The sequence below is a fragment of the Haliotis rubra genome, unplaced genomic scaffold (genome assembly GCF_003918875.1).
Source record: "Haliotis rubra isolate DU_JTF1 unplaced genomic scaffold, ASM391887v1 Scf72, whole genome shotgun sequence".
NCBI lineage: Eukaryota > Metazoa > Mollusca > Gastropoda > Lepetellida > Haliotidae > Haliotis > Haliotis rubra.
In genome coordinates this window covers 1,266,935-1,292,495 of record NW_025767435.1, presented here as the reverse complement: position 1 = coordinate 1,292,495, position 25,561 = coordinate 1,266,935, and the positions used below count along the sequence as shown (strand labels likewise).

The following is a 25,561-nucleotide window of genomic DNA, read 5'->3' as shown; positions in this document are numbered from 1 at the left end:
TACTTGGAGTGTAACTGATGTATTGCACAATTGGAAAAACAAGAATAGGTTTTTAAGATTTGATTTTCCCCGCACTTTTGAGTTGACTATAGAAGTGGTGACACTAGATCATTGGTTAATCATGAACTAACTCATTGTGATCACTCCAGTTGACATGGGCGGTGGGTTAGCCTTGTGGTTAAGGCATTTGCTCTTCATGCTGAAGACCCGGGTTCGATTCCCCACATGGGCACAATGTGTGAAGCCCATTTCTGGTGTTCCCCGCCGTGATATTGCTGGGATATGGCTAAAAGTGGCATAAAACTAAACTCACTCACTCCAGATGACTGTAGAAGTGGATCATTGGTTAATCATAAACTAACTCGTCCTCATCACTCCAGTAGACTTTAGAAGTGCTGACACTGACTGTTTCTCCATGTAGACAGCTGCCATTGCCTTGTGTTCACATTGGAGGAGGGAGAACCAGATCTTTGGGAAATGTGCACAACTCATAGGACCAATTCTAACCATATTCATGCTTGGAAATTCTGTTTTATATGTTTGCTATGCATAATTGAATGTCATGCTGAAATCTGCCTTTGATCCTTAACTTCTTTTGAGCAGTATAATAAGAGATCGTTGTTCCTGGGTTGTTGTTTTTAGATCTGAACAAGTTGTGATCTCTCCTTCCCCCCCCCCCCATTCCAAGGTCGGTTCTCCTCCCTCCCCCAACATCTCTGTGTATGCAATGTCTCACCTTGCTTGTGTCGTGTCTTGTCCTGTAGACCGTGAGCGTGTTCTCAAAGCTTTGCAAATGCAAGATATAGACATCGGTGACCCCAAACCCTCATCTGCAGTTGATGATGTTGCTGCTGCTGCTGCTGCTTGTGCAGACACTGAAGGTATAATCCCTTATCGTGTAACATCTTACAGATGTATACTCACTTATCGTGTAACATCTTACAGATGGTTTTGTTTTTATCTTCAAATGATTTTTGACAGGTTGATATTATTTTCTTTTTGTTACATTTAATGTGAAGTGATTACTAATGATTTCTGTCAGATAATATATTCAAGTTACTAGTTTTACTGTAAATTCTCTACATCAATTCATTCTGAAATCATTGTTCTGTTATTGTATGTTATTTATTACATTTTTAAACCTTCTTTTTGTAGGTAATAATGCGTGTTATTTTGTCCCATCAGTAGGAACACTTGCTTATGTAGTTGTCTGGTAGCTAGTACACTCCGACTGCAGCTTGGTCGGATCAGGCCTTTCATCACCTGCGTGCCGTGTTCATCCTAATGTCTCACTAATTCCACTCACTGGTTCTTTCCTCATGACATTTCCCTGAAATCAATTGACCTCATCATTCCTCACTCGTAGAGCACCTGTTAACTGTTTCAAGTGTACCATTGATATCTATTGTCACATTTGCCCAGCAGTGACATACAAATGACCTCAGCAACTATCAAGTCAAACCAATCATCAGTGAATGACAAATCTAAACTTAGTTTCATGGCCATGCATTTTTTACCTAGTATTTGGACTCTAATTACTGTTTCCCAGTGATGTTTACCTAAGAACTTCCTACATGTATTGTGATAAATAAAGTACTGCAGTTGGTACAGAGTGAAGAGATTATGTTGTTTGTTTGTAAACACTGCCCTGCCTTCCCCAGATGACCTGTCGGACCTGAACTCCAGCGTACAGGATGGTAAGCTGGGTCGCCTGGAGGAGGAAGTCAAGAGTAAAGGTAGGGATGTTTACATGATGGATGTGACACTGTAGTAGGTGATTAGCTGAGGTGAAATACGGTTTAACGTCACATTCAGTATTATTGTACTCATGTAGTAGGGCCAATGCTTGTCTGGTCACGACTAATGCCGGTTTTAGTGGGCTGGGCCCCATTTCACAAAACTCTCTTAGCCTAAGATCAAGTAACTTTTCTCGTAGCATTCGTACTTCCTATGTTACATTATAGGAGGTACGAATGCTACAAGAAAAGTTACGAGGACTTAGGCTTAAGAGAGCTTTGTGAAACGGGGCCCTGGCTCACAGAAACTTACATATAGTTTGTAAATTCCTACTTACCTACTTGACCCGTAATGATTTGAACATGAAAAACTTGATGTGATGGACCTTAGTATGGACCTTACTATACATAAATATGATCATATATAAAAAAATAGTGATATTGTGCAAAGTTTTATTTATCATGAGATTTTCCTGTCCACTAATTATCCTTTAAACTTGTTTTTGAAAATTGAAGGTCATTTGACCTCAAAATAAAAAAATATCTCTCCCGAAAATTAGTGTTTTCAGACACATAGTATAGATACAGTTACGTAAATGCGACATCTCATAAAATGTTCACCTTCCGAGCTGAAGAATATATTGCCATTTCTTACAAATTTGATGTCAGGAATTAACAGAATACTGCAGCCAGAGTGGTCTCTCTGTCAAAGAAATCGGACCACATTACTCCTGTTCTTCACTCACTTCATTGGCTTCCCGTCCACTACCGCATAAAATATAAAACTCTACTCCTTGTTTTTAAAAGTTTACATGGTCTAGCTCCTCAGTACCTCTGTGATCTGTTCCACCGTTATACTGCTGTACGTTCTCTCCGATCAAATGACCAGTGTCTTTTGACAATTCCTGTGACTAGGACAAAAAACATATGGTGACAGGTCACTTGAGATGGCTGGGCCTCATCTCTGGAACAATCTTCCATCTCACCTCAGAACACAACCAGATTTAGCTGTTTTTAAATCAAATCTGAAGACATGTCTCTTTGGTGAAGCATTTGAACTATATGTGATATCTTGACCATCTTAGAGCCAGAGCGCCTTTGAGCGGATTACGGATATTGGCGCTATATAAGTATTTGTATGTATGTATGTATGTATAATGAGTATGAGGGTAGGGTTGGGTAATAGGGGGTGGGGTACCGGGGTAGAAAGTTTGGACCCGTCCCAGCCCTAATACACACTGATATTGACAGTGGATATGTGCATCTGCATCTATACATTAAAATCTACTATATTCGGAGATATCTTCAGAGTTAAGAGTAGATTCTGAGAATTGACCATGACTAAAAAGTACATCACACTAAAGGTAATCTTCTATGTGACCAAAAGGTAAAAACTAGTAAATGTGTTATATTTCATTCTTCTTGAGCGATGGGGGACATTGCCATGTTAGTGGCAAACACCTGTTTATTGTGGATTACCAACAATGATCCTGCACATCTTATGATGAACATGTGTACGATTATGTATCAGCGCCTTGAGCATGTATCAGTGGGTGGAAAATGGCGCGCTAAAAATATCCATTATTATTATTATTATTATTATTATTATTATTATTACGTGCTGTAGGGAGCGAACAGTTCTTGTGTTGATTTGACACCATCGTCCTGGATGATTTTTGTCTTTATAAAGCTTTTCAACCGCTTGTGTGCAGCTCAGTACCAAATAGTGCTTGATGTCATAACTAGAGTTTGGAAAACAGCTATTTTTAAAAATAATTGTTCTATTTTTATCATTATGTTCAGGATTAGTGCACTTATATGACTCCTCAATATTAGCAGGCTAGTTGGCATATCTGTAACTGAAAACCCTCTTTTTGGATCGAGATGGGTTCTACTTTTCCACAGCTGGTGTCCTGGGCCCTTATTCTCGAAACGTTCGTAGCCCTAAGAATTCTTAACTTTGATCGTAGCCAATGTGTTAAGAATGGGCTTAAGAAGTTCGTAGGGCTACGAACGTTTCGAGAATAGCTAGCCAGTTTCACAAAGCCTTCTTAACCTTAGGACTTATGTTGGTGGATTGCAGCAGTGGTAGTGCTCAGATTGCTTCATGGGTAAAGGCCAAAGCCTCTTCATACTGCTTAACCCAAGTTGAATGTCATGCACATCTATCATGTGAAGACCATTGTTCCTTCTTCTTTGCCTTATTCCATAATCATTGAATATCACTCCAGGACCAGCCCCAGTGCCAGTATCTTTCGACACCCTGGATTCCCCCGACAGTCCGCATCCTCCCCCTTCACTGCAGCATCTCAACAAGGCGCGGCCCAAGCGCATGAAGAACAAGCCCCCAACACGACCAGTGGCGCCGAGTGTTTTGGAGGAGACTGAAACTGATGGTGTCAATGCCTTCTACAAGAGTCTTCCAGCATCGAAGGACAGTTTGGTTTCGAGTAGCGGTGATGCTCCAAAGTCAAGGAAGGAATCCACATCAAGTCCCAAAGAAGAGCAATCGTAAGGGAATTATGATTTTACAACTGACCTTTGTTTTAGACCAGAAGAATAATTTTTGAAGTTTCAGTTGAGATGGAGGTACTCTCTTAACTTTGCCAGGATCTTGGGCAAAATATCTTCGACACCTTGTTTCTTCCACTATTCCCTTCTGCTCCTTAACATAGTTTTACGGACATGTATATGTATATGTATATCTGTCTGGTGAAAAGGACACAGTCGTATAGGCACTGAGATGGTCAGATGGGATATGCGAATATCTTCAAATGCCATATTAGCCTCTGATATGATTCTTGGGTTGTGATTTGTCCATTATTTGTATCATGTATGTAGTCATATCTAGATGTTCTTTAATAAATGTCTGTGTTTATTTCTCTTGTTCATTCTAATTTCTAGAAAACCTGAAGGCAAGAAACGGACATGGTTCTCAAAGGACAAAGATAAAAGTTCTTCCAAGGAAAAGGACAAAAAGGAAAAATCGTATGTTTATAGCATCATGCTGAATTATTTGTTGTCCATTTCTTTTTTTATACATTTCTGATAATACCCTCCCTCACTTGATGATGTCGGGGCATAAGTTGTGTCCCTTATGTGTGACAGGAACCTAATATCAGGGGTTTGCCGCTGCAGAGTAGTGTCCCTTATGTGTGACAGGAACCTAGTATCAGGGGTTTGCCACTGCAGAGTAGTGTCCCTTATGTGTGACAGGAACCTAATATCAGGGGTTTGCCGCTGCAGAGTAGTGTCCCTTATGTGTGACAGGAACCTAATATCAGGGGTTTGCCGCTGCAGTGTAGTGTCCCTTATGTGTGACAGGAACCTAATATCAGGGGTTCTGGTCCAAGTTTACCCTGTTCAAGTCCCCTGTTTTTCAGTTTGTCAGCACCCCACGTGTGTCACAGGATCAGGAGAAATCTTAAGAAATGCAGCACACTGGGCTTTCTTCCTACATCACTCTGACAAGCTAGAAATACTTTTAAAGGCAGCATCAACCTGACTCACTCAAAATACATGCTTTACCATGCTAGCCTGGATGCAAACAGGAATATCCTAAAAAGGATATTATTAGGATGATCTAGATTTGATATTAGAAAGAACTGTCACTCCCTCTTGTAACTGAAGCTTTGTGTTCCACAGATCCATTGCATCCGGTTTCTCCAACTTCTTCCATCGGAAAACTAGTGGCGGCAAGTCAGCAGATGTGAATGGAAAGGACAAGAAATCTGAGTCTAAGACAGACTTAAAGGCAGAGGTGAAGCCGGAGGAACCTAAGAAGGTGGATGTGCTCAATCAGAGCAAGGACAAACCAGAACCTGCCAAACCTCCGGAGGTCAAACCAGAGGTCACAAAACCTAAAGAAACAAAGCTTGAGGCTTTGATGCCCAAAGTACAGAAAGTTGAAGCTTTGAAACCTAAAGAAACAAAGGTCGAGGCTTTGAAGCCCAAGGACCCAAAAGTTGAAGCTGTGAAACCTAATGAGGTGAAAGAATCTAAGGTTGAAGCTTTGAAACCTAAAGTGCAGAAAGTTGAAGCTTTGAAACCTAAAGTGCAGAAAGTTGAAGCTTTGAAACCTAAAGTGCAGAAAGTTGAAGCTTTGAAACCTAAAGAAACAAAGGTCGAGGCTTTGAAGCCCAAGGACCCAAAAGTTGAAGCTGTGAAACCTAATGAGGTGAAAGAATCTAAGGTTGAAGCTTTGAAACCTAAAGTGCAGAAAGTTGAAGCTTTGAAACCAAAAGAAACCACTGTTGAAGCCTTGAAGCCCAAAGTACAGAAAGTTGAAGCTTTGAAACCTAAAGAAACAAAGCTTGAGGCTTTGATGCCCAAAGTACAGAAAGTTGAAGCTTTGAAACCTAAAGTGCAGAAAGTTGAAGCCTTGAAACCTAAAGTGCAGAAAGTTGAAGCTTTGAAACCTAAAGAAACAAAGCTTGAGGCTTTGATGCCCAAAGTACAGAAAGTTGAAGCTTTGAAACCTAAAGAAACAAAGCTTGAGGCTTTGATGCCCAAAGTACAGAAAGTTGAAGCTTTGAAACCTAAAGAAACAAAGGCTCCAGGCTTTGAAGCCCAAGGACCCAAAAGTTGAAGCTGTGAAACCTAATGAGGTGAAAGACCCAAGGTTGAAGCTTGAAACCCAAAGTGCAGGAAAGTTGGAAGCTTTGAAATCCTAAAGTGCAGAAAGTTGAAGCCTTGAAACCTAAAGTGCAGAAAGTTGAAGCTTTGAAACCTAAAGTGCAGAAAGTTGAAGCCTTGAAACCTAAAGTGCAGAAAGTTGAAGCTTTGAAACCTAAAGAAACAAAGGTCGAGGCTTTGAAGCCCAAGGACCCAAAAGTTGAAGCTGTGAAACCTAATGAGGTGAAAGAATCTAAGGTTGAAGCTTTGAAACCTAAAGTGCAGAAAGTTGAAGCTTTGAAACCAAAAGAAAGCAATGGTTGAAGCTTTGATGCCCAAAGTACAGAAAGTTGAAGCTTTTGAGAGCCTCAAGAAACAAAGGTCGAAGGCTTTGAAGCCCAAGGACCCAAAAGTTAAAGCTGTGAAACCTAAAGTGCAGAAAGTTGAAGCCTTGAAACCAAAAGAAAGCACTGTTGAAGCCTTGAAGCCCAAGGATCCAAAAGTTGAAGCTGTGAAACCTATTGAAGTGAAAGTGGAAGAAACAAAAGTGGAGCCTTCGGAGTCTAATGTTGAGACTGTCAAACCAACAGAGGCAAAGCTTGAGGCCTTAAAGCCGAAGGAGACTCTTGAAGCCACAAAACCTAAAGATACAAAGGTTGAACCCAAAGAATCCAAGGATGAGAAACCACAGCCTCCAGAGGAACCCATCCCGAGTGTAAAGACTGAGGCAGTGACTGAGCCAACATCGAAGACTGAGGCAGTGACTGAGCCAACATCGAAGCCGAAAGAGGTAGAGGTGACCAATGGAGAGAAGGAGGTGACTCAGGAGACAAAGACTGTAGAAGTGAAGACAGATGGCGCTCCATTGGCTGAAGGTAATTGTTTGAAAATTTGGCGAGTAGATGTTGACAGACTTTTTAGGAGCATTAAGCAGCATGTTGTTGAATGGACACCAGAATGAACTTTACAAACTGTAGCGGAGTTGACACATCTAAGATTGACATGTATAGTTTTCTTGAAAGCCATAGGACAGGTTTATTTGTTTTTGCTGTAGGCATCGGACTATGAGATTAAGTGTTGTATTTCATATAATGTGTGTTTCTCAGTACGGAGATGATGCCATTACACTGTGACCATATTTGTTATGATTACACCATGCCATTTAAGAGAACGTGGTCAAATGTAACATATGTTATATTTGGGATTACACTTTTTTATGAAAGTACAAATTCTTGTACTTTTTTGGGTCCCATCCGAGTCCAGTGTTTTTTTCTGTCAGGCAAGCAAATTTGTATATCACACTGTACCGGTGTCCAGTTGACTTTCCAATGTTAATTATGTTGTTTATTTAAAAATATCAACAAGAAAACGGCCGGTATAGTGGAAAAATTATCAGGGCAAGTGATTTTACATGTGCCACTGTACCTGAGTACACTAGCAATTTTAAAGTTATTTCCAACCCTGGGTTGTGTTGACAATGTGGTTTGTTGCTCACAGTTTCTGTCACTGGATTGTGTGATCCAGAACTGATTATTTATAGGCTGACATTAAAGGCTGTCGATTGCTGGGGGCGGTGTTAACAAGAAACAAACTTGTTTCCATAGTGATATGTCTAGAAAGTGATTAGGGCAGTATAAAACCCAGCACACTGACACTTTAATAAATGAGTGGTCAGCTACCCTGTAGGATCTGTGTTGTTATGTTTTCAGCGGAGGACACGAAGGACGAGGAGGAGGAATCAGACGCTACACACAAGCTCCCTGCAGGGATTCCCAAGATCGGCCTTGGCGGGAACTTGTTGGCTGAGATGAAGCAGAAACAGGAGAAGAGGTTGTCCCAGAGATTCCCGCCTATGGGACCTGCTCCCGCCGTGCCTGTAAGTCTTGGAGTTGTCTGTACAGGGCATTTAAGAAGCTGTGTATCAGTTAAAGCAGGATTGACTGGATTTCAGTTGAAGTGGAACACTTTTTATGGATAGACAACTTCTTTGTTGCAGTAGTTGCGACGTTTCGGTGTAGATCCTAACACCGTTATCCAGCAAATGATGCGGTGTTAGGATCTACACAGAAACGTCGCAGCTACTGCAACAAAGAAGTTGTCTATCCATAAAAAGTGTTCCACTTCATCATACCAGCTGCTAAATGCCACTTATGGAAGAATAAATGGTTTTCAGTTTGTTCAGTATTCAGAATTTCTAAAGATGGACTGACAATGGCCCTGTTCCCTGTGCCTGAAATCATTGCTTGTAAACATATGCACAGTTGGAAGCTGAGCCAGAGGTGTTTTTCTTGTTTGTAGACTTTACATTCCAGAAGACATGCCATATATTCTTTTTGAGTGTCTTTTGACGCAAAAACGAAATGTTTTGATCCCCATTCCTTGTTGTTTCAATCTAAAGTTGAAGTCAACAAGCCACAAGTCGACCATGTCTTTATGCTATCACATGGATGTGGAGCTGATGCTAGGATTTTCACAGTGACTTTTAGGAAATTATTGTTCCAGAAAGAGATCATTTGTTCTCACAGAAAACAAAAAGAAATTTGATGGTTGTTTTGAAAAATATTGTATTTTATGATAATGATAAGGAATAATGGCCATTTATAAAGCGCCTGTTTCCACGTACTTGTGCATGCTCAAAGCACTAAGACATTATTACCCCAATAACCTAAGCTGCCTGTGAGACGCTAGAAAGTTAACATTCATATAACTTATCCCACCGGGTACCCATTCACTGCTGGGTGAACAGAGGCAATTCATGAACAAACTCACTTGCCAAGGGTGAGACCACATGTATCACATGCGCTTTGTTGTGGGGCAGGACTTAACTCCAGAACAATGGTAATGTTCTTTCTTATAGAGAACAAAATTTATTCGACTTGAATATTGATTGATAAATATTCTGTTTCAAACTGTTCAGTTCTTAGAAAATGTCTCCATTATGACCCAGGTTTTGATTTATATGTTGTGTAATTCCATCAGGCTGAGAAGGGGAAGCCAGAAACCAACAACAACATCGGCGAGAAGTCGGACCCTGCCAAAGGCGGGGACAGTACAGAAGAGAAGAGGCCCCCGGCACGGTCAGCGACAGTGGTCACCAAGAACCCAATACCTGCCCCACGTGGCCTGGCCGCAAAACGCCCAACGGTCATAGCTTCCAGCCCGACCTCTGCTCCTGATGGTGAGTACACAGATCATCTGATTCTTTCATATTAGTAGCTAATCTGTCATGTCTCATTTTGAGTAGAATATTATTAGATCCCAGTCCACATAGAAGTCCTTGAACTCAGTTCATTAGGCAGTGTTCAGTGTCATCTTGCCCAAACATCACATCACATAACGTAGTGAGGATGCAGTAGTGTGTGATGATGTTATCCCAATAGAGATAATTTTGCTTTGCCTGCATATGTTTCTATGTCTATTGCCTGCACCTGTGAAGATCCGGGTTAGAATTGGTCTTCAGTAACCCATGCTTGTCGTAAGAGGCGACTAATGGGATCGGGTGGTCAGGCTCACTGATGTGGTTGACACGTGTTATCGTATCCCAATTACGTAGATTGATGCTCATGCTGTTGATCACTGGATTGTCTGGTCCAGACTCGAATATTTACAGACCGCCGCCATATAGCTGGAATATTGCTGAGTGTGGCGTAAAACTAAACTCACTCACTCACTCCTATTGTCTGTTCCTCAATCCCCATACTGGTTGTCACATAGGGTTGTAGTCCTCTGTTTAAGTAATCAGTTCAACTTAATTCTGGATTCCGCTGAGCTGAATAGAATGTTTGGACTTTAGTGCATTGACATTCCTCTAACATAGGCTTAGGTTTTCTTTACATAATTTTTCTGATCGCCATGAACTACTTTTCCCCGAATTTTTAAAATGGGTCCTGCTGTCAAAGTATGTGAGCCTGTCCAGACTTATTACCTAAAGGGGCGGTAGGGTAGCCTAGTGGTTAACGTGTTTGAACATCATCCCCGGATTTGATTCCCCACATGGATACAATGTGTGAAGCCCACTTCTGGTGTCCCCTGTGGTTATATTGCTGTAATACTGCTAAAAGCGGCGTAAAACCAAACACACATATCAGGGGCGGATACAGCTTTTTGAGAAAGGGGGGTGCACACTATCGAGAAAAGGAGGGGTGCACACTTCGTTTTCACCCGAGTTTCAATGGTCATTTAACAAACTTTCAGCACAAAAGGGGGAGTGCGCACCCCTGCACCCCCCCTCTGGATCCGCCTATGCATATTATAATCTATAGGCTGTCAGAACATAGCTGAAGTCTAGTCTTTTGTTGATATATCTTCTGTCTCTGAGACGATCATGCCATGCAAAGTTATTTGTTGTTGTTTGTGTAGGTGACGGCCCTGCCAAGGCTGCGGCTCGACCAGTGCCACCTAAGAAGCCCCCACAGTTGCCACCAAAACCCCGCAACAGCCTCCGATTAGCTAAAGACTCTCCAGTTGAGGAGGAAGGTAAGTCTTGTATTTACAACATTTACACAAAGTGTGCAGTCTACTTTTAAGGTTACCATAAATGCTCAAAAACGTTAAGTCAGTTCTTATAAATACCTTAAAAATCATAACTTCACATACTGCTTTCACACATTATGTTCACTGTACAAAATCAGTAATGTCATTAAGTGCAAAATACATATACTTCAAAAGTTCTTCATGCTGAGAGGTCGACAGTCTGTCAGAGGAAAAGACTCATTCCCTCCCTCCCTCACTAATTCACTCACTCATTCACTCACTCAAGTGTGTATCCTCCTGTGTTGATGTAGGATCCTGTGAAAGTCCAGAGAAGAAGCCCGAGGAAGGTGTGGTGTACGACTCCGCCACGCTGCGACTGACGGTGAAGCAGAAGGCAATGCGGCTGCATGATGGAACCAAGACACCCCCCTCTGTCAAGGCCAAGACAGGCTCCCTTCCCAGAGATTCAGGTCAGGGAACAAGGATACTCTGTTTAACACCCCCCTCTGTCAAGGCCAAGACAGGCTCCCTTCCCAGAGATTCAGGTCAGGGAACAAGGATACTCTGTTTAACACCCCCCTCTGTCAAGGCCAAGACAGGCTCCCTTCCCAGAGATTCAGGTCAGAGAACAAGGATACTCTGTTTAACACCCCCCTCTGTCAAGGCCAAGACAGGCTCCCTTCCCAGAGATTCAGGTCAGAGAACAAGGATACTCTGTTTAACACCCCCCTCTGTCAAGGCCAAGACAGGCTCCCTTCCCAGAGATTCAGGTCAGAACAAGGATACTCTGTTTAACACCCCCCTCTGTCAAGGCCAAGACAGGCTCCCTTCCCAGAGATTCAGGTCAGAGAACAAGGATACTCTGTTTAACACCCCACTCTGTCAAGGCCAAGACAGGCTCCCTTCCCAGAGATTCAGGTCAGAGAACAAGGATACTCTGTTTAACACCCCCCTCTGTCAAGGCCAAGACAGGCTCCCTTCCCAGAGATTCAGGTCAGAGAACAAGGATACTCTGTTTAACACCCTCTGGAATGAAGGAAATTGTATTGTCTCACCTTAATTTCCCCATTCCAGCAGATAATAGGCATGGCGTAGCACCATAGATAAGGTGTTTTCTGATTTCTCCAATGGTCTGAGTTCAATTACCCGCATGGTATGAAGAGTAAAACTCTTTTTCTGAATCCCCTAAGAAATTGATGGAATATAGTTAAATGTGAGTTTACCATCCTCACCTCCTCAAATATTAAAATACACAAGCCTTCTTAAATTCCCTCTGCTTCTTTACTGTATTTCGCTAGATTGTTTAGAACCATAGATAGTAGAAAAATGCCTAAGGGACCGTTCATAATTTATGGCTAGGGGGGGTGATGATGATTTTTATGGAGAAGCTTGTACAATGTGAATGACACCCCCCTAAATTTTAGGCACAAAAATAAGTGACCCCCCCCTGCATGTCATGTACAAAATCAATGACCCCCTCCCCTACCTATGATTTCTAAGCATAATTTTAAACATATTTTTATATACAAAATTGAATACTCCCCCGAGTCCGTGTGTACAAAATTGATGACACCCCCCTAGCTCGCCAGAAAAAAGCCATAAATTATGAACGGTCCCTAAACCTTAAGTTAATGATGGTAGTGTTTGTGTCTGCTATGAATGTTCACGTTAAAGAGTTTTTCTGTACCTACAGATGCATCTGATGATTCCAAGGACGACCTTAAGTCTGACAGTTCCGTCTTAACACCCGACGAATGTGACAGCACACCAGGAAATATAAGCTCAGACTCTCAAAGTAAAGAGTTGGACTCTAAATCAGGGGAGGCCACTCCAGATAAGGAAAATGGAGATGATAGCTGTCCAGTAGTTGAGAAGAAAAAAGGCCCTGATGGCAAAGGTGACCCTGATGAAATCATGGTTTGAAGTGCCTGCGACTACAATATTTTATGGAATAACCACACTTTTATATTAATGAGAACACATTTTCTAAATAATCGTTTTCATCACCAGTGCACATACTTGTGGTTTTGCTTGGATGGACTCAGTGGATGGAGTCCGTTGTGAGAAAGTGACTATCAAGTTGTATTTTACTTGCATGGTTAGGTTAGAACATTCCGGGTTTGACTTGCAACATTATACTTGTGTGTACACTCATAATCCCCGCCATGCTGCCTCGGTTGGAAGGGAGACTTGCAGTTGACATCCTGTGAAATATTTACAGTTTATATTCATACTGCTTTCTACATTTCTACATTTTCATACATTTCATATGGTGTTCCGTGCAACTTGTAAATGTTCCATATTTATTGGATATGCTGATGTTGAGTCAGTGTTTGCCTGGTGAAGCTAGGTGGAAGAGTGGGTTGGTCGTTGAAGGTCACTCTTGCCCATTGTCCGGAACATGCCCAATAGTACATATTATACAGAGAAATATGCTTATATAATGCAGCCTCTGGACTGGTCATTTAGGGCTGAAGTGAGATGCAAGTCTGACCACTGGTCCAGGGCTATGCATTTCGGAGTTACTCCCCTTAGCAGCCTTGGAAATATGGTTTTTGACCTTGTTTCTCTGGTCCTCAGGATGAGGAAAATGTTTACTGTGTTTTCAATTTCTGTCAGTTTAGTTGAGTTCAAATTTGAAACAAATCTAAAGCATTGAGAACTTGTAATGCCCCTGAAATGCTTCTGTGGAGAGTTTCTCGTTGGATGTTTTACCGTTCATAATTTATGACTAGGGGGGTGATGATAATTTTTATGGAGAAGCATGTACAATGTGAATGGACCCCCCCACAAAAAAGATTTATGTACAAAATAAGTGCCCCCCTTGCATGTCATGTACAAAATCAATGAGGCAGGTGTAGAAACTCATACAAGGAAATGTATTCTACTGAAAATACTTTGTGTGTGAAATCACAGTTGGCAATATATAAATGTATATAATTACCGTAACAACATAACCAGACAAGCATTATTGGTCAGGCACCAGCTGATAAAAACAATTCAACCGGGATTTTTTTCTCTCACAAAATACAACAATTTAGTTCCTATGTTACATGCTATGGTTTCAAAAACAATTGCGTTAGAAACAAGTATTTTTGTTTTATTTTTATCCAGGACTTCATTTGCATCCATTTTAAGTTATATCCCAAGATGTTTTGTTAGATGATCAACAAGTTAGTTCATACAGATCAATTCATTTCTCTACTGTATTTTGAAACATATTATTGCAAATACCCATAAAACATTTTCGTGACACCTTTGATGGATGTCGTCTCTCATTGTGTATGCTTTCTCTATAATGATAGCTATAAGTATTGATGACAGTATTCTACAGATGGTTGAACCATTGTCTCCGACGACCTGTGCTCACTTTGTTGAAGTAGTTGCGAGTTTTAGAAATGTCCGATTATGTAGATGAGAGACTCATAGTGTCACTGTTGTTATCCATGGATACTCCTCTGTGTTTGAGTAGATTCCAAGCAATACCAAAGATGATCTTTGGTACTGCATCAATTCAGGTATATTAACATAAGTTGGGTTCTTCTGTTGACAGGGTGGTGGGGTAACATAATGGTTAAAGCCTAGAGTGTCATGTTCGAGTTCCCACATGGGTACAATGTGCGAAGTCCTTTTCTGGTGTCCCTCGCCATGATATTGCGGGAATATTGCTAAAAGTGGCGTAAAACTATACTCACTCACTCATTCTTCTGTTGACAGAACAGTTTCCATTTTGACATGTTTAATTCCTTGTTGGAAAGAAAGTCAGAATCTATCGGTGGGTTGAGGTTGATTATAAATGGGGAAGCAATTAATTGACATCGCTGTAAATGGCTGTGCACACTTTGGTTCCTCAGCAGTGAAAGGATTTTAAGAATATGGTTTCTTGTGTTAAGATTTGCATCAACTTTCATCTGTGGTTAACTAACGTATGTCATTTTTCACTGATGTGGTAGAGGTCCTGCATGACCTGGTTGTTTCCCCCATGTTGAGCTGACACACCCGGATGTAATTGAAACAAACAACTCTCTAAAGTGATGTTACAGAGTACTCATTCTCACCAGCTCAGCAAATGATTCTAACGAGTGAGTCAGTTGGGTTTTATGCCAACTTTAGCAATATTCCAGCAATATCATGGCAGGGGACACCAGAAATGGGCATTCACGCATTGTACCCATGTTGGGAATCAAACACTGGCCTTCGCATGACGAGCAAACACTTTAACTACGAGGCTACCCCACCGCCCCTAATCTAATATGATTGATGAGATTAAACATGTCCAAATATGGTAGCTGTGTTCTTCATGAGCCAGAGGCACCATGTCTTGTTACAAATCGCCATCATCGAGATATGTTTACTTTGAAGCAGGCATCCCCTTAAGAGGCCATTATGAAATTCTAAGGACTACTTAGCATAAGATGTTTTGAAGACATGTTTTCATTCATTTAGGTCCAGGACAACTGGTGGACAACTTGGCAGTGTATCAACTAAGTGTGGAATAATTTAACTGGTCCGTCTGTTTCTTCCATCTGGTCCTTGGGCTATGACATCCATGCTGTCAATTTCCAGCAGGGAGATTGTGTAGAGTAGTGTCCCTTGCCGTGCCAGGATCAGCTTGTTCACCTTGCTTGTGACTGGTGAATGTACATTGGATACACTGGTAATCAAGCTTACAAGCTAGGATAACACCGAAGTACTGATCAAGTGGCGTTACAACCAGACCTACACTTCCTCATCGAATCCACACTAAATATTAAAAAAGTGTTGAAGATAGTTGAACAAATGTTTGTACAGTAAGGCCTCTAAGGTAGTGATGTCTGTGTAGTTGAATTTAAGTTTGAAGAAATTGTTCTTGACATTTACATGATATTATGGACCAAATCAAGGAACAAGAGGGCAGATGCAGGAACCAAAAAAGGGTGCCACATTGGATCTAGCATAGGCTTACTGTGACATATTATTGACAGATGGGGCGGCTTTTGCAGTGATTATGTTTCTGGCTTTGGCAGCACCATTCCCATGTTCTTTGGTTTCATAATAGCGGTAAATATATTAGACCTTAATCACTTCAAGTTTTTCTGCCTCATTAAGTTGACACATAGTGAAACAATGTTGAAATCAGTTATATACCAACTGACTCACTCACTCATGGCAGATTGTATTATGACACTTCCACTATGGAACTGTAGGACTTTATTTTGAAAATGACCTACTCTCAAAAAATGACATGTTAAGGGAAATAATTAATGTTCTACAGCCAGCATATATTGATATATATATAAAATTTCCTTTTTTGACAAAAATATGAAAAAGGCTGATCAGCAGAACAAGAAATTATATATTTTGGGGCATAAATGAAATATTTCCTTCAGTGATTATGTGAAACTGCCATGGCTTGACTTATCCAATGATTATATAGACTTTTTCCTCAGTATAAGTTTCATTTACAAGCAGTATTGCAGATTGTTGCATGGAAGCATAGGAAGGTTGGAGAGTCCCATGTTAGGTCAAATGTGGTATTTTACTTATCACATGGGTTGTGTGTAAATACGGAATTTATTGTACAGTGTAAATATATATATTTCTATAGATATATTCATCCAGCTTTAAGCACTTATATTGATATATCTGCTTGATCTACAATTACATGCAAAGGACCATTTTTCATGTTTATATGCTGAGTAAGCACATTTTGTAATCTCTTTATTATCCTTGTATTGTGTTCAGTCAGAGTTAAGACGAGCTTCATATATATGGTATATAAAGAGAAGCCATTCTATGTGTCTATGTTGTGATGGTATTGTGTCAAAAACCTTTACACCTAGTACATGTTGCTGCTTCATGTGTTCAACATCTCACCTTATAGGTGGAGCTTTTTATGAGCCAGGACCTTGTATGCATTAGTCTTAACCAAGGCAAATACAAAGCTGAAGATCGTTCTTGTCAGAGATTAAGGCTTGCCTTTCTTGTCAGAACAATTATATGTAAACCACATTTACAACCCAAAATGTACCACAGTGACATCTTTGTGGCCATGAGCCTACGTAGGAGCCTGTTACTATGGAAACCATGGCTAGAAGAAGCTTTGTGAGATAACTGTTCAGATACGTTCAAACTTGCCTCATTAAATGGACATAATTGCTCATCCTTGAATGTTAATCCACAATTCTTCATTGGGACAATTTTACTTGGAACAAGGGTGTCTGGATCACCAATGTGACACTTAAAGAAACAGAAAATTTGTGTTATTCATGTTTGGCAGGAAATCATTTGCGTACACTAATGTAGTAGAGGAACACTTTGTTATGGATAGACAGCTTCTTTATTGCAATAGCTGCAGCGTTTCGGTGTAGATCCTAACACTGCTGTCAAGCTAATAATGATCTATCCATAAAACCGTGTTCCTCTTCATCGTACCAGCTTCTAAATGCCACTTAAGGAAGTTGTAATGTTACAATACGGAGAAGCAGCTTAACCACTCACTTGATGTACTTATCCCAGAATATACCATACACAATAATGTCTACTGATTCACACAACGTGCAGTACGATGCGTACACTCCAGAAGACCACACTTTATGCTAACAAGTACATTATTGCTGTAAATCTGTTTTTTAACCTGTATTTGATACATGTAATTGCTTTGAATTCTACTTATATTACTTAAACTGCATGATCTCCAAGATACTTCATTTTTAGCTGTATTTAACAGGTGACAGGCTCATGTGCTTAATATTTTGATTTTGTTTATGGTCAGGGAACCAAGTCATACATTTTGTGTTAAATATTCAGCCAACATCTTTGTCATTTAAGCTCCGTTCACGTTCTGTAGTGTGCATGCAAGCTCCATTCATGTTCTGTAGTGTACAGGCAGTTCAGGAGATGGAGGGGGTTTCTGTCAGGTGAGAAGGTACACCTGACATTTATAACTGAAGTCAGACAGGCTTTCAGGGGCAAGACGGGGATGAAGAAGGCTAGTGTCAGGATTAATTTCATGTTAATTTTAAAGTTAATGTAAAATTTAAAAAATATGAATCAGGATGATGGTTAAAGACTTGTTTTCATATGACTGAAGAGGCTCTAAGAGAAACATAAACAAGGTAAACATATTGAAACTTAACATTTCAATTCCAACTTTCACACATTTTGTAAGTCCTTCGTAAACAAGTTAGAAAATGATCTCTTATTTAAGTGTTTCTTATTGTGTTGTTTCAATAAATGTTACCTGGATTAACGTTTTTGTTGATTTCAGTGGGGATAAAAAATATAGACTTAACTATGGTATAATGCTCAGTATTAAACATTGTTTTAAACTTTCTACTGTGCCACAATGATGCTTCACTAATGAAGATGCATGAATCATTGTCTGCCAAACCTGATTAAAGCCTGTCTTGTACTTTGGCAGCCTGTAAATATCACAAGATCATTTGATAATCACTATTTAATCTCAGGATAGTATTGTTTTGGTGAATGTGGGCTTCATATATTTTACTGTTGTCTTGTGTCCATGGTAACAGTGCCAGTAGTGGTAATTCAAGCTGCTGTATTTTTTTCGCTTTTATGAACTGTTGTATTTCTTGTAATTGTTTGTAATTTTTCATGTTGAAATGATTGTATTTTAAATAATTTTGTTTCATTTTTTGACAGTATGACTTCATCATTTTGATATTGATTGCACCAGAGTGTCAATGATATTATAGAAAAAACAAACATATTCTTCATGTGAGCTGAACCGCAGAGATATCACAGATTGTTTCATAAATATGATTTGATTTTTCATGATATTGGAATTAAATTTCATTTTCAAATTCTTAGAATTGATCTGGTTGAAATAGTCAACGGTGAATCTCTATCATCAGATCTGGATGAAAATCGGAATTGACATGAAAAGCTATTTCAACATTTTATTCCATGTAAATGTTTTGACCAACGGCTATGTTAATATCTGCCTTTCTTAATTATGTGCCTTCTAAATTCTCCTACTTGTACATACTTATGTTTCTGTTTTGTACATCTTTTTTTAATATAATTTGTGTTCAAAACACAGTACAAGCTGCTTGATTGATGAAGATATTCATCTCTATATTTCGTTCTTCCTCCGATATTTTAGTTGTATTATATTTTATAAATCTGAAATTGAAAAAGTGCTGCTATTGTAAGTTCCATATTTCCCTTGTTTGGGGTTAAAGAGGTAATTTGTCAGTGTCATGTTAAATGTTTAATTGAGTTAACATGTCACGACGACCCACAAATGGTCAAGTTTGCATTGATTTATTTTCAGTAAAAGGATAGTTTTAAAATAGAGAGATAATAAATCTGGGATTGTTTTTAAATAAATAACACTCTGATGATAACAAGGACAGTAATATATTGATTATTAATCAAAAGAAGTTATAGATCCCTTTGTTTTCACATGCCTGTAGTTACTCTGCAGTTGATCAGTAAGTATGGTCATGTGAAACAATTCAGTGTTCTTCACATCTTTTGAGTGGAATATGATCTGTTCAGGAATATTGTATACAGTACAAATCTGCTGATTATTTCTAAAACAGTGTAAAACTCAGTCACTCTCTCAAATAACAGACAAATTTAATTATATGAAACAATTAAGTGTTGTGTAACTCCTTCATAGTAATATATATCCACATTCAGTTGATGATAAGATTTTGCTCCCTGTAATGTGGAACCTGTTTAGTGTGGACTCCTCTCCTATCAGACCGTTTCTTTGTATAGCCTGTGTAACATGAACTAGTTATCCAGAACCGGTGAATTCTGATGATATCATTGTGAAGCAGATTAGTGGTGTTAATCTCTCCCTTATGTTACCATTATGTTATGTCTTGTGTATGTCAACACACGGTGCTTCTATAGATGCCTTATTAAGCATAATTTGATAATTAGGGTTGTAAGACCACAATTATCTCCAAACTGATCCAGCTGTGTTTATTTAATGATCATTTGAGTATATGTGTAACATGTATACTATTGTGCTGTCACTGGTGGAGTTCACCCTGTTCAGTCTGTTAGGATTTATTATTATTATTATTCATTAAGTTCAGCTTATGAATAAAATAAAGTGTTACTTGTGGTAAGTGCATGCGATTCAGCAGATACGTGCAACTCAAGCCACACTCTGGCATGAAGTCATCTTCTACATATCTGAAAACAAATATTTAATTTGGATTTGCCTTTTTTATAATTGTTTTGTTTAACAAGCCTCCTGTAGATAAGATACATCATACACATGTGTCATATAGTGCAGAAGGTTTGTGAAACAGGTGTTGACAGGTCTATACTTTGTATACTTGTATTAAGTTGTGCGATTGGTTTTAAAATAAAACTTGTTCCTTTTTTAAGTAATTTTAGGAGACAATGAATGGAAATGACAAAAAGTCTTTTTTGACAGATGTTAAACCTTCATTTTCTAGATCGTACTTGAAGGATATCTGTATGTAATGATTCATTCATGTATGTACTTATTTTATTTTATAATTGTTAGATTTTAAATGTTAGGACAATGTAGTAATATTAAATTATGTGTAAGAGGTTTGAGCATTTAGAACTAGTAAAAGGTAATTACGAGAATTATGACACGAGAATAGACGCATGGATAGTGATGAAGTACGAAGTGGTACCACACATGGCTTGGCCTTGTATCTGCATGTGTTTTATATAGTGTTATTGTGCATGTGTGTTTAACTCAGTGTATCACATTATTTTTCTCTCCAATGTGTATTTGTAACCTTGTACATACATATATACCATATACATTATGCAACCCAATCATGACAGGTAGGAATTTCCGTTATACTTTAAATTGTACCAGAATGGAAATAAATAAATCTGAAAATAATTTGTGTTGTTATTTTATTTTGTTAGAGACAAAATGAGAAAGATCGTTCTGGTACCTTAGTGGGAGGTGCATAATTGGGACCGCTGTACTCCGCTGAGAAACATGTTGATGAGAAGTCGGCGATACTTGTCGTGCCACCCATCAAACTAAAGAAGGGGCAAGTCTTGTTCTGCTGGTTGGATTTTGTATGTTTCAAAGGGACCCCAAAGTCGACTTCACCCTGAATGAGATTTCTAAAGCCCTCACTTAATAATGACAAGGTCACTTATATGGTGCTTAACTCCAAGCCGCGCGGGCTTGCGCTAGGCGCATACAACTTAAACCGTAGACAATTGTCAGTGATAATATAACAGACGGATCTTTAGGCCAGATTTAGAGGCAGCCAAGGAAGAAGCGCATCTAAGGTGAAGGGAAAGAGAGTCTCATAGCATAGCAACTGAGTGAATGAATTGGCACCAAATGTCTTCAGTAGAAAAAGTACTTAAAGTCTTCTTAAAGGTTTCTGGAAGGACGATACATTGCTGTAAGAGTTTGAACAAAACTGCACCCTGCTTGTTATGTTAACCAGGTCGAATAGATGATTAGCCCTGTATTAACTTGCACTTAACTCTATGCAAGAGGATACAGCTTGATCGAATTCCGCAGATAAAGTAAGGTTATGAAAGGGCATGGTCAAGCAGAGGTGGTTATTCATCTGGTCTGAGTCAGTAAACACTCATGACAAAACACGTGACATCCGTCTGCTACTCTTTTCGTGCCCTAGTCTATCTCCAAGACCCCAGCCAAAGTGAAAAAGAAGTCCTACTCATGTCAAGAATGACTGGTAAAAATCTAGATTCTCGGAATTGCCCTGGTCTCCTTTTGGATTTTATTTGCTTGTTTTTGTAGGTATGTATATTTTAAGTAAGATGACTTTATTTCTGGTACTCAGTGTCGGTGTATTTGTGCCAGAACCTGAACAGACATCATCATGAACCGAGGCCAAGTACTCACAAAAGTGAGCCCAAGGCCAAGTACTCACAAGAGTGAGCCCAAGGCCAAGTACTCACAAGAGTGAGCCCAAGGCCAAGTACTCACAAGGGTGAGCCCAAGGAGCCCAAGGCCAATGCCAAGTACTCACAGGGGTGAGCCCGAGGCCAAGTACTCACAAGAGTGAGCCCGAGGCCAAGTACTCACAAGAGTGAGCCCAAGGCCAAGTACTCACAAGAGTGAGCCCAAGGCCAAGTACTCACAAGGGTGAGCCCGAGGCCAAGTACTCACAAGGGTGAGCCCGAGGCCAAGTACTCACAAGAGTGAGCCCGAGGCCAAGTACTCACAAGGGTGAGCCCAAGGCCAAGGACAGAGTGAGAGTGAGCCCGAGGCCAAGTACTCACAAGAGTGAGCCCAAGGCCAAGTACTCACAAGAGTGAGCCCAAGGCCAAGTACTCACAAGAGTGAGCCCGAGGCCAAGTACTCACAAGAGTGAGCCCGAGGCCAAGTACTCACAAGGGTGAGCCCAAGGCCAAGTACTCACAAGAGTGAGCCCAAGGCCAAGTACTCACAAGGGTGAGCCCAAGGCCAAGTACTCACAAGGGTGAGCCCAAGGCCAAGTACTCACAAGGGTGAGCCCAAGGCCAAGTACTCACAAGAGTGAGCCCGAGGCCAAGTACTCACAAGGGTGAGCCCAAGGCCAAGTACTCACAAGAGTGAGCCTCACACTCACAAAGGGGAGCCTAAGCCAAGTACTCACAAGGGTGAGCCCAATGCCAAGTACTCACAAGGGTGAGCCCAATGCCAAGTACTCATAAGAGTGAGCCCAATGCCAAGTACTCACAAGGGTGAGCCCAAGGCCAAGTACTGTCTGTAGACCAACGCTTGAATATATATGATTTTGTTGGAAACAAAGAACTACACTTGAACAGGAACCTTTGTGAAGTGGGAGATTCAGATTCCTGAACCTGACCTTGCTGTTAACTTTTGCATTATAGTAAGGCCTGAGTGGAATGAACAATAATATGGTTCAGGGACAGACAGACTAGGTCGTCCGATGCCGTGCACCAACATGGGAATTCGTACTGCGTCGTGGACGACGGTCAATGTTGTGAAAAGAGGGATGAGGATACAACTCCATATCCTACGACGCCTAAATTTGGTGGTACATCAGATATGGAATCTGTTCTTTCCAGAAGGTTTTCAGCCAGTCCCCGCGAACTTGGCCGTACTCAAACTTCCAAACCAGCGCGCCATGAGCGCATTACGAGAGTCAGGCACCACCCAGAAGTCGAGGGGTGATTGCCAGCCATGTCGTAACAAAATAGTTTAAAAGATGGTAGTTGTTTCCATGCCCAGTCTTTGGCATTGAGAGAATACCACATGGAGTCTGAATGCTATGTGTATACCAATGTTACAACGCGGCATGCATGGTGTGTCTCTGGGTTAGTACTATAAAACCGACCCAGTTTCACCTCAATGCAGACCCGTGAAGGTCCGGGTTAGAATGAACCTTCAGTAACCCATGCTTGTCGTAAGAGGCGACTAACGAGATCGGGTGGTCAGGCTCGCTGGCTTGGTTGACACATGCCATCGGTTCCCAATTGCGCAGATCACTGGATTGTCTGGTCCACACTCGATTATTTACACACCACCGCCATATAGCTGGAATATTGCTGAGTGCGGCGTAAAGTTAAACTCACTCACTCACTCACTCACTCACCTAAGCTGAAAGAGACAACCCACATCAGTGATTGACATCACGAGCATGAATACCTGCACTTGGGATACGATGACATGTAATATGCAGTAAATACGCGGGTGTTTGTTTTTCGTTGCATTTCATACATCAAATAAGCTTGTTAGGGCGATAACTCAAGAAAGAAATGATGGATTTTGTTCAAATTTGGTACCAAGGTATATTGGCGAGATTCACCGACACAAGTGAAATGGAGTGACCTTGAGATAATTTTCAAGGTCACAGCAAAAATCTGAGGGTTTTGCCAATATAAAGATTGTTAGCGCGATAACCCAAGAAAGAATTGACAAATATTAGCTAAATGACGAAAATGATATTCGTCCTGATATATAATCGATATAAGATCTCTTACTGTCCTCTGTATCATGTCTTTTCGCAAATATCTTTTGAGGTTTTGATATGTATAAATATAAAGTGGGGGGTGGGTTTCTAACGGGTATATCAAATCAAATCAAATCAAATTAGACATTTGTATAGCGCTACATATCCAGAGTCCTGCTCATGTGCGCTTAGTCGAATGCTCGTTTGAAGAGGATGGTTTTGCGACAAGATCGGAAACTGTTGGTATTTTCCGATTTTCTGACATTTTCAGGTAATCAATTCCAGAGTACAGCACCCGGTCTGCTAAATGATCTGTCTCCGTATGTTGTGGTTAGGACAAATGGAATAGCCTAGCTGACTAGCAATGAAATGCATCACAAATTAAACTTCAGGAAACAAAATAAAGCAAGAAACATGTTTGTATGTTTGAGATTGGTAGAGGTCGGCTAGAATCAAACTTAGATATTAAACTGCACAAAAGGCAATTTGAAACTACAATCGCTTGTTCAAATGACTCCCCCTTCGGTTTACTGAAAGAACTCGAGTAAGAAATGATGGATTTGGTTCAAATTTGGTACCAAGGTTTATTGACGAGATTTACCGACACCACTTGAATTTAGTGACCTTGAGGTCATTTAAAGGTCACAGCGAAGGTGTAAATGTTTTGCACATGCCAAGCTTGGTAGCCGCGAAATTAGGAAAGTATTAATAGATTTTGATCCAATTTTATAATAAGGTATCCCCCTACACCAATTGAAACAAAATATGCAAAAAACATGTTGTATGTTGGTAAAAGTCAAACTTAGATATTAAACTGCACAAAAAAAGCAATTTTAAACTATAATCGCTTGTTCAAGTGACTCCCCCTTCATGTTTACTGAAAGGGCTTGTTTTGGAGACACTACCCACCCCCTTTCGTTTTCCATTTTCTGCAAATTTGCAAGAAACATAATACCCCAATGTTGTGATGACTAATATCTCGTTAACGACATTACCCACATGAAATTTTGGATATGACTTTGCTAATGATTCCTTCATAATAAAATGGAAGCTTTTTTTCAAACATTGGACATCGAGAATATACAGTGGAAACCGCCTAAGTAAAGACCGTTTAACTAAACAGACCTGATAAGTAAACACTTTTCTTTGGTCCCGGCAACTTTCTTCATTAATTATCACTATTAGAGTCTGGTTAACTAAACTCGGATAAGTAAACAATACCGCTTAACTAAACGTCTTCTCACGGTCCCTGGAAGTAAATTACTTACTGTAGTTAGTTTGGCTACTTTTTCAACGCCCCTCGTAACATACTTAAAAGAAATGAGAACGTCTAAGGCAAAATGCATTTCGATCTCTGAATACTTCTGAGCTATTTAAATACAAAAAGCAAAGGAATAAAGTAAATAATCTGAAAAGAATAGCCAAGGGAAACTTTTAATCTATTTTTGATAACTATTTATCACCTCAGTCTACTCAATCAGGTGGTTACTACTTCATCGGGACCCATTCCCCTTCTTGTCACTGATGATTCTGGGATACCTTCAGTTTTTACAGATTTGGATAAAGCTCAAACATTAAATGAATATTTTGTATCTGTTTCAAATGTTACTGACGGCGGCAAGACTTTGCCACCTGTTAGCCATCGCTGTGTTAACAGTATAACAAATGTCATTGTAACCGAAAAGGAGGTATCTGAAAAGACCTTACCAGCAAACAAATCTAGTGGACCTGATGGCATTAACATGAGAGTGTTAAAACGAATTTGTACATCTATAGCTGAACCTCTTTGTTTGCTGTATAATATATCACTGAGTGACTGTATTTCCTACATTGTGGAAA

The 25,561-nt window shown here is 40.1% G+C and overlaps 1 protein-coding gene and 1 long non-coding RNA gene across 2 annotated transcripts in view; one reads left to right on the top strand and one right to left on the bottom strand.

Moving 5' to 3' along the window:
* Positions 1-20,673, top strand: part of LOC124259349 (F-actin-uncapping protein LRRC16A-like) — a 106,399-nt gene extending 85,726 nt beyond the window's left edge. Inside the window, 13 exon segments of the mRNA XM_046693472.1 lie at positions 765-881; positions 1,662-1,736; positions 3,968-4,247; positions 4,641-4,724; positions 5,382-5,739; positions 5,929-6,009; positions 6,844-7,225; positions 8,060-8,226; positions 9,330-9,528; positions 10,710-10,826; positions 11,135-11,293; positions 12,517-12,720; positions 15,270-20,673. Coding sequence (XP_046549428.1) covers positions 765-881; positions 1,662-1,736; positions 3,968-4,247; positions 4,641-4,724; positions 5,382-5,739; positions 5,929-6,009; positions 6,844-7,225; positions 8,060-8,226; positions 9,330-9,528; positions 10,710-10,826; positions 11,135-11,293; positions 12,517-12,720; positions 15,270-15,322 — 2,276 coding nt within the window. The 3' untranslated portion in view covers positions 15,323-20,673.
* On the bottom strand, positions 5,553-6,570 carry LOC124259350. The gene is made up of 3 exons (XR_006893826.1): positions 6,526-6,570; positions 6,035-6,094; positions 5,553-5,596 (listed from the first exon to the last, which is right to left on the bottom strand). It is a non-coding gene; the product is annotated as an uncharacterized LOC124259350 (long non-coding RNA).
* Positions 20,674-25,561: the final 4,888 nt, after the last annotated feature.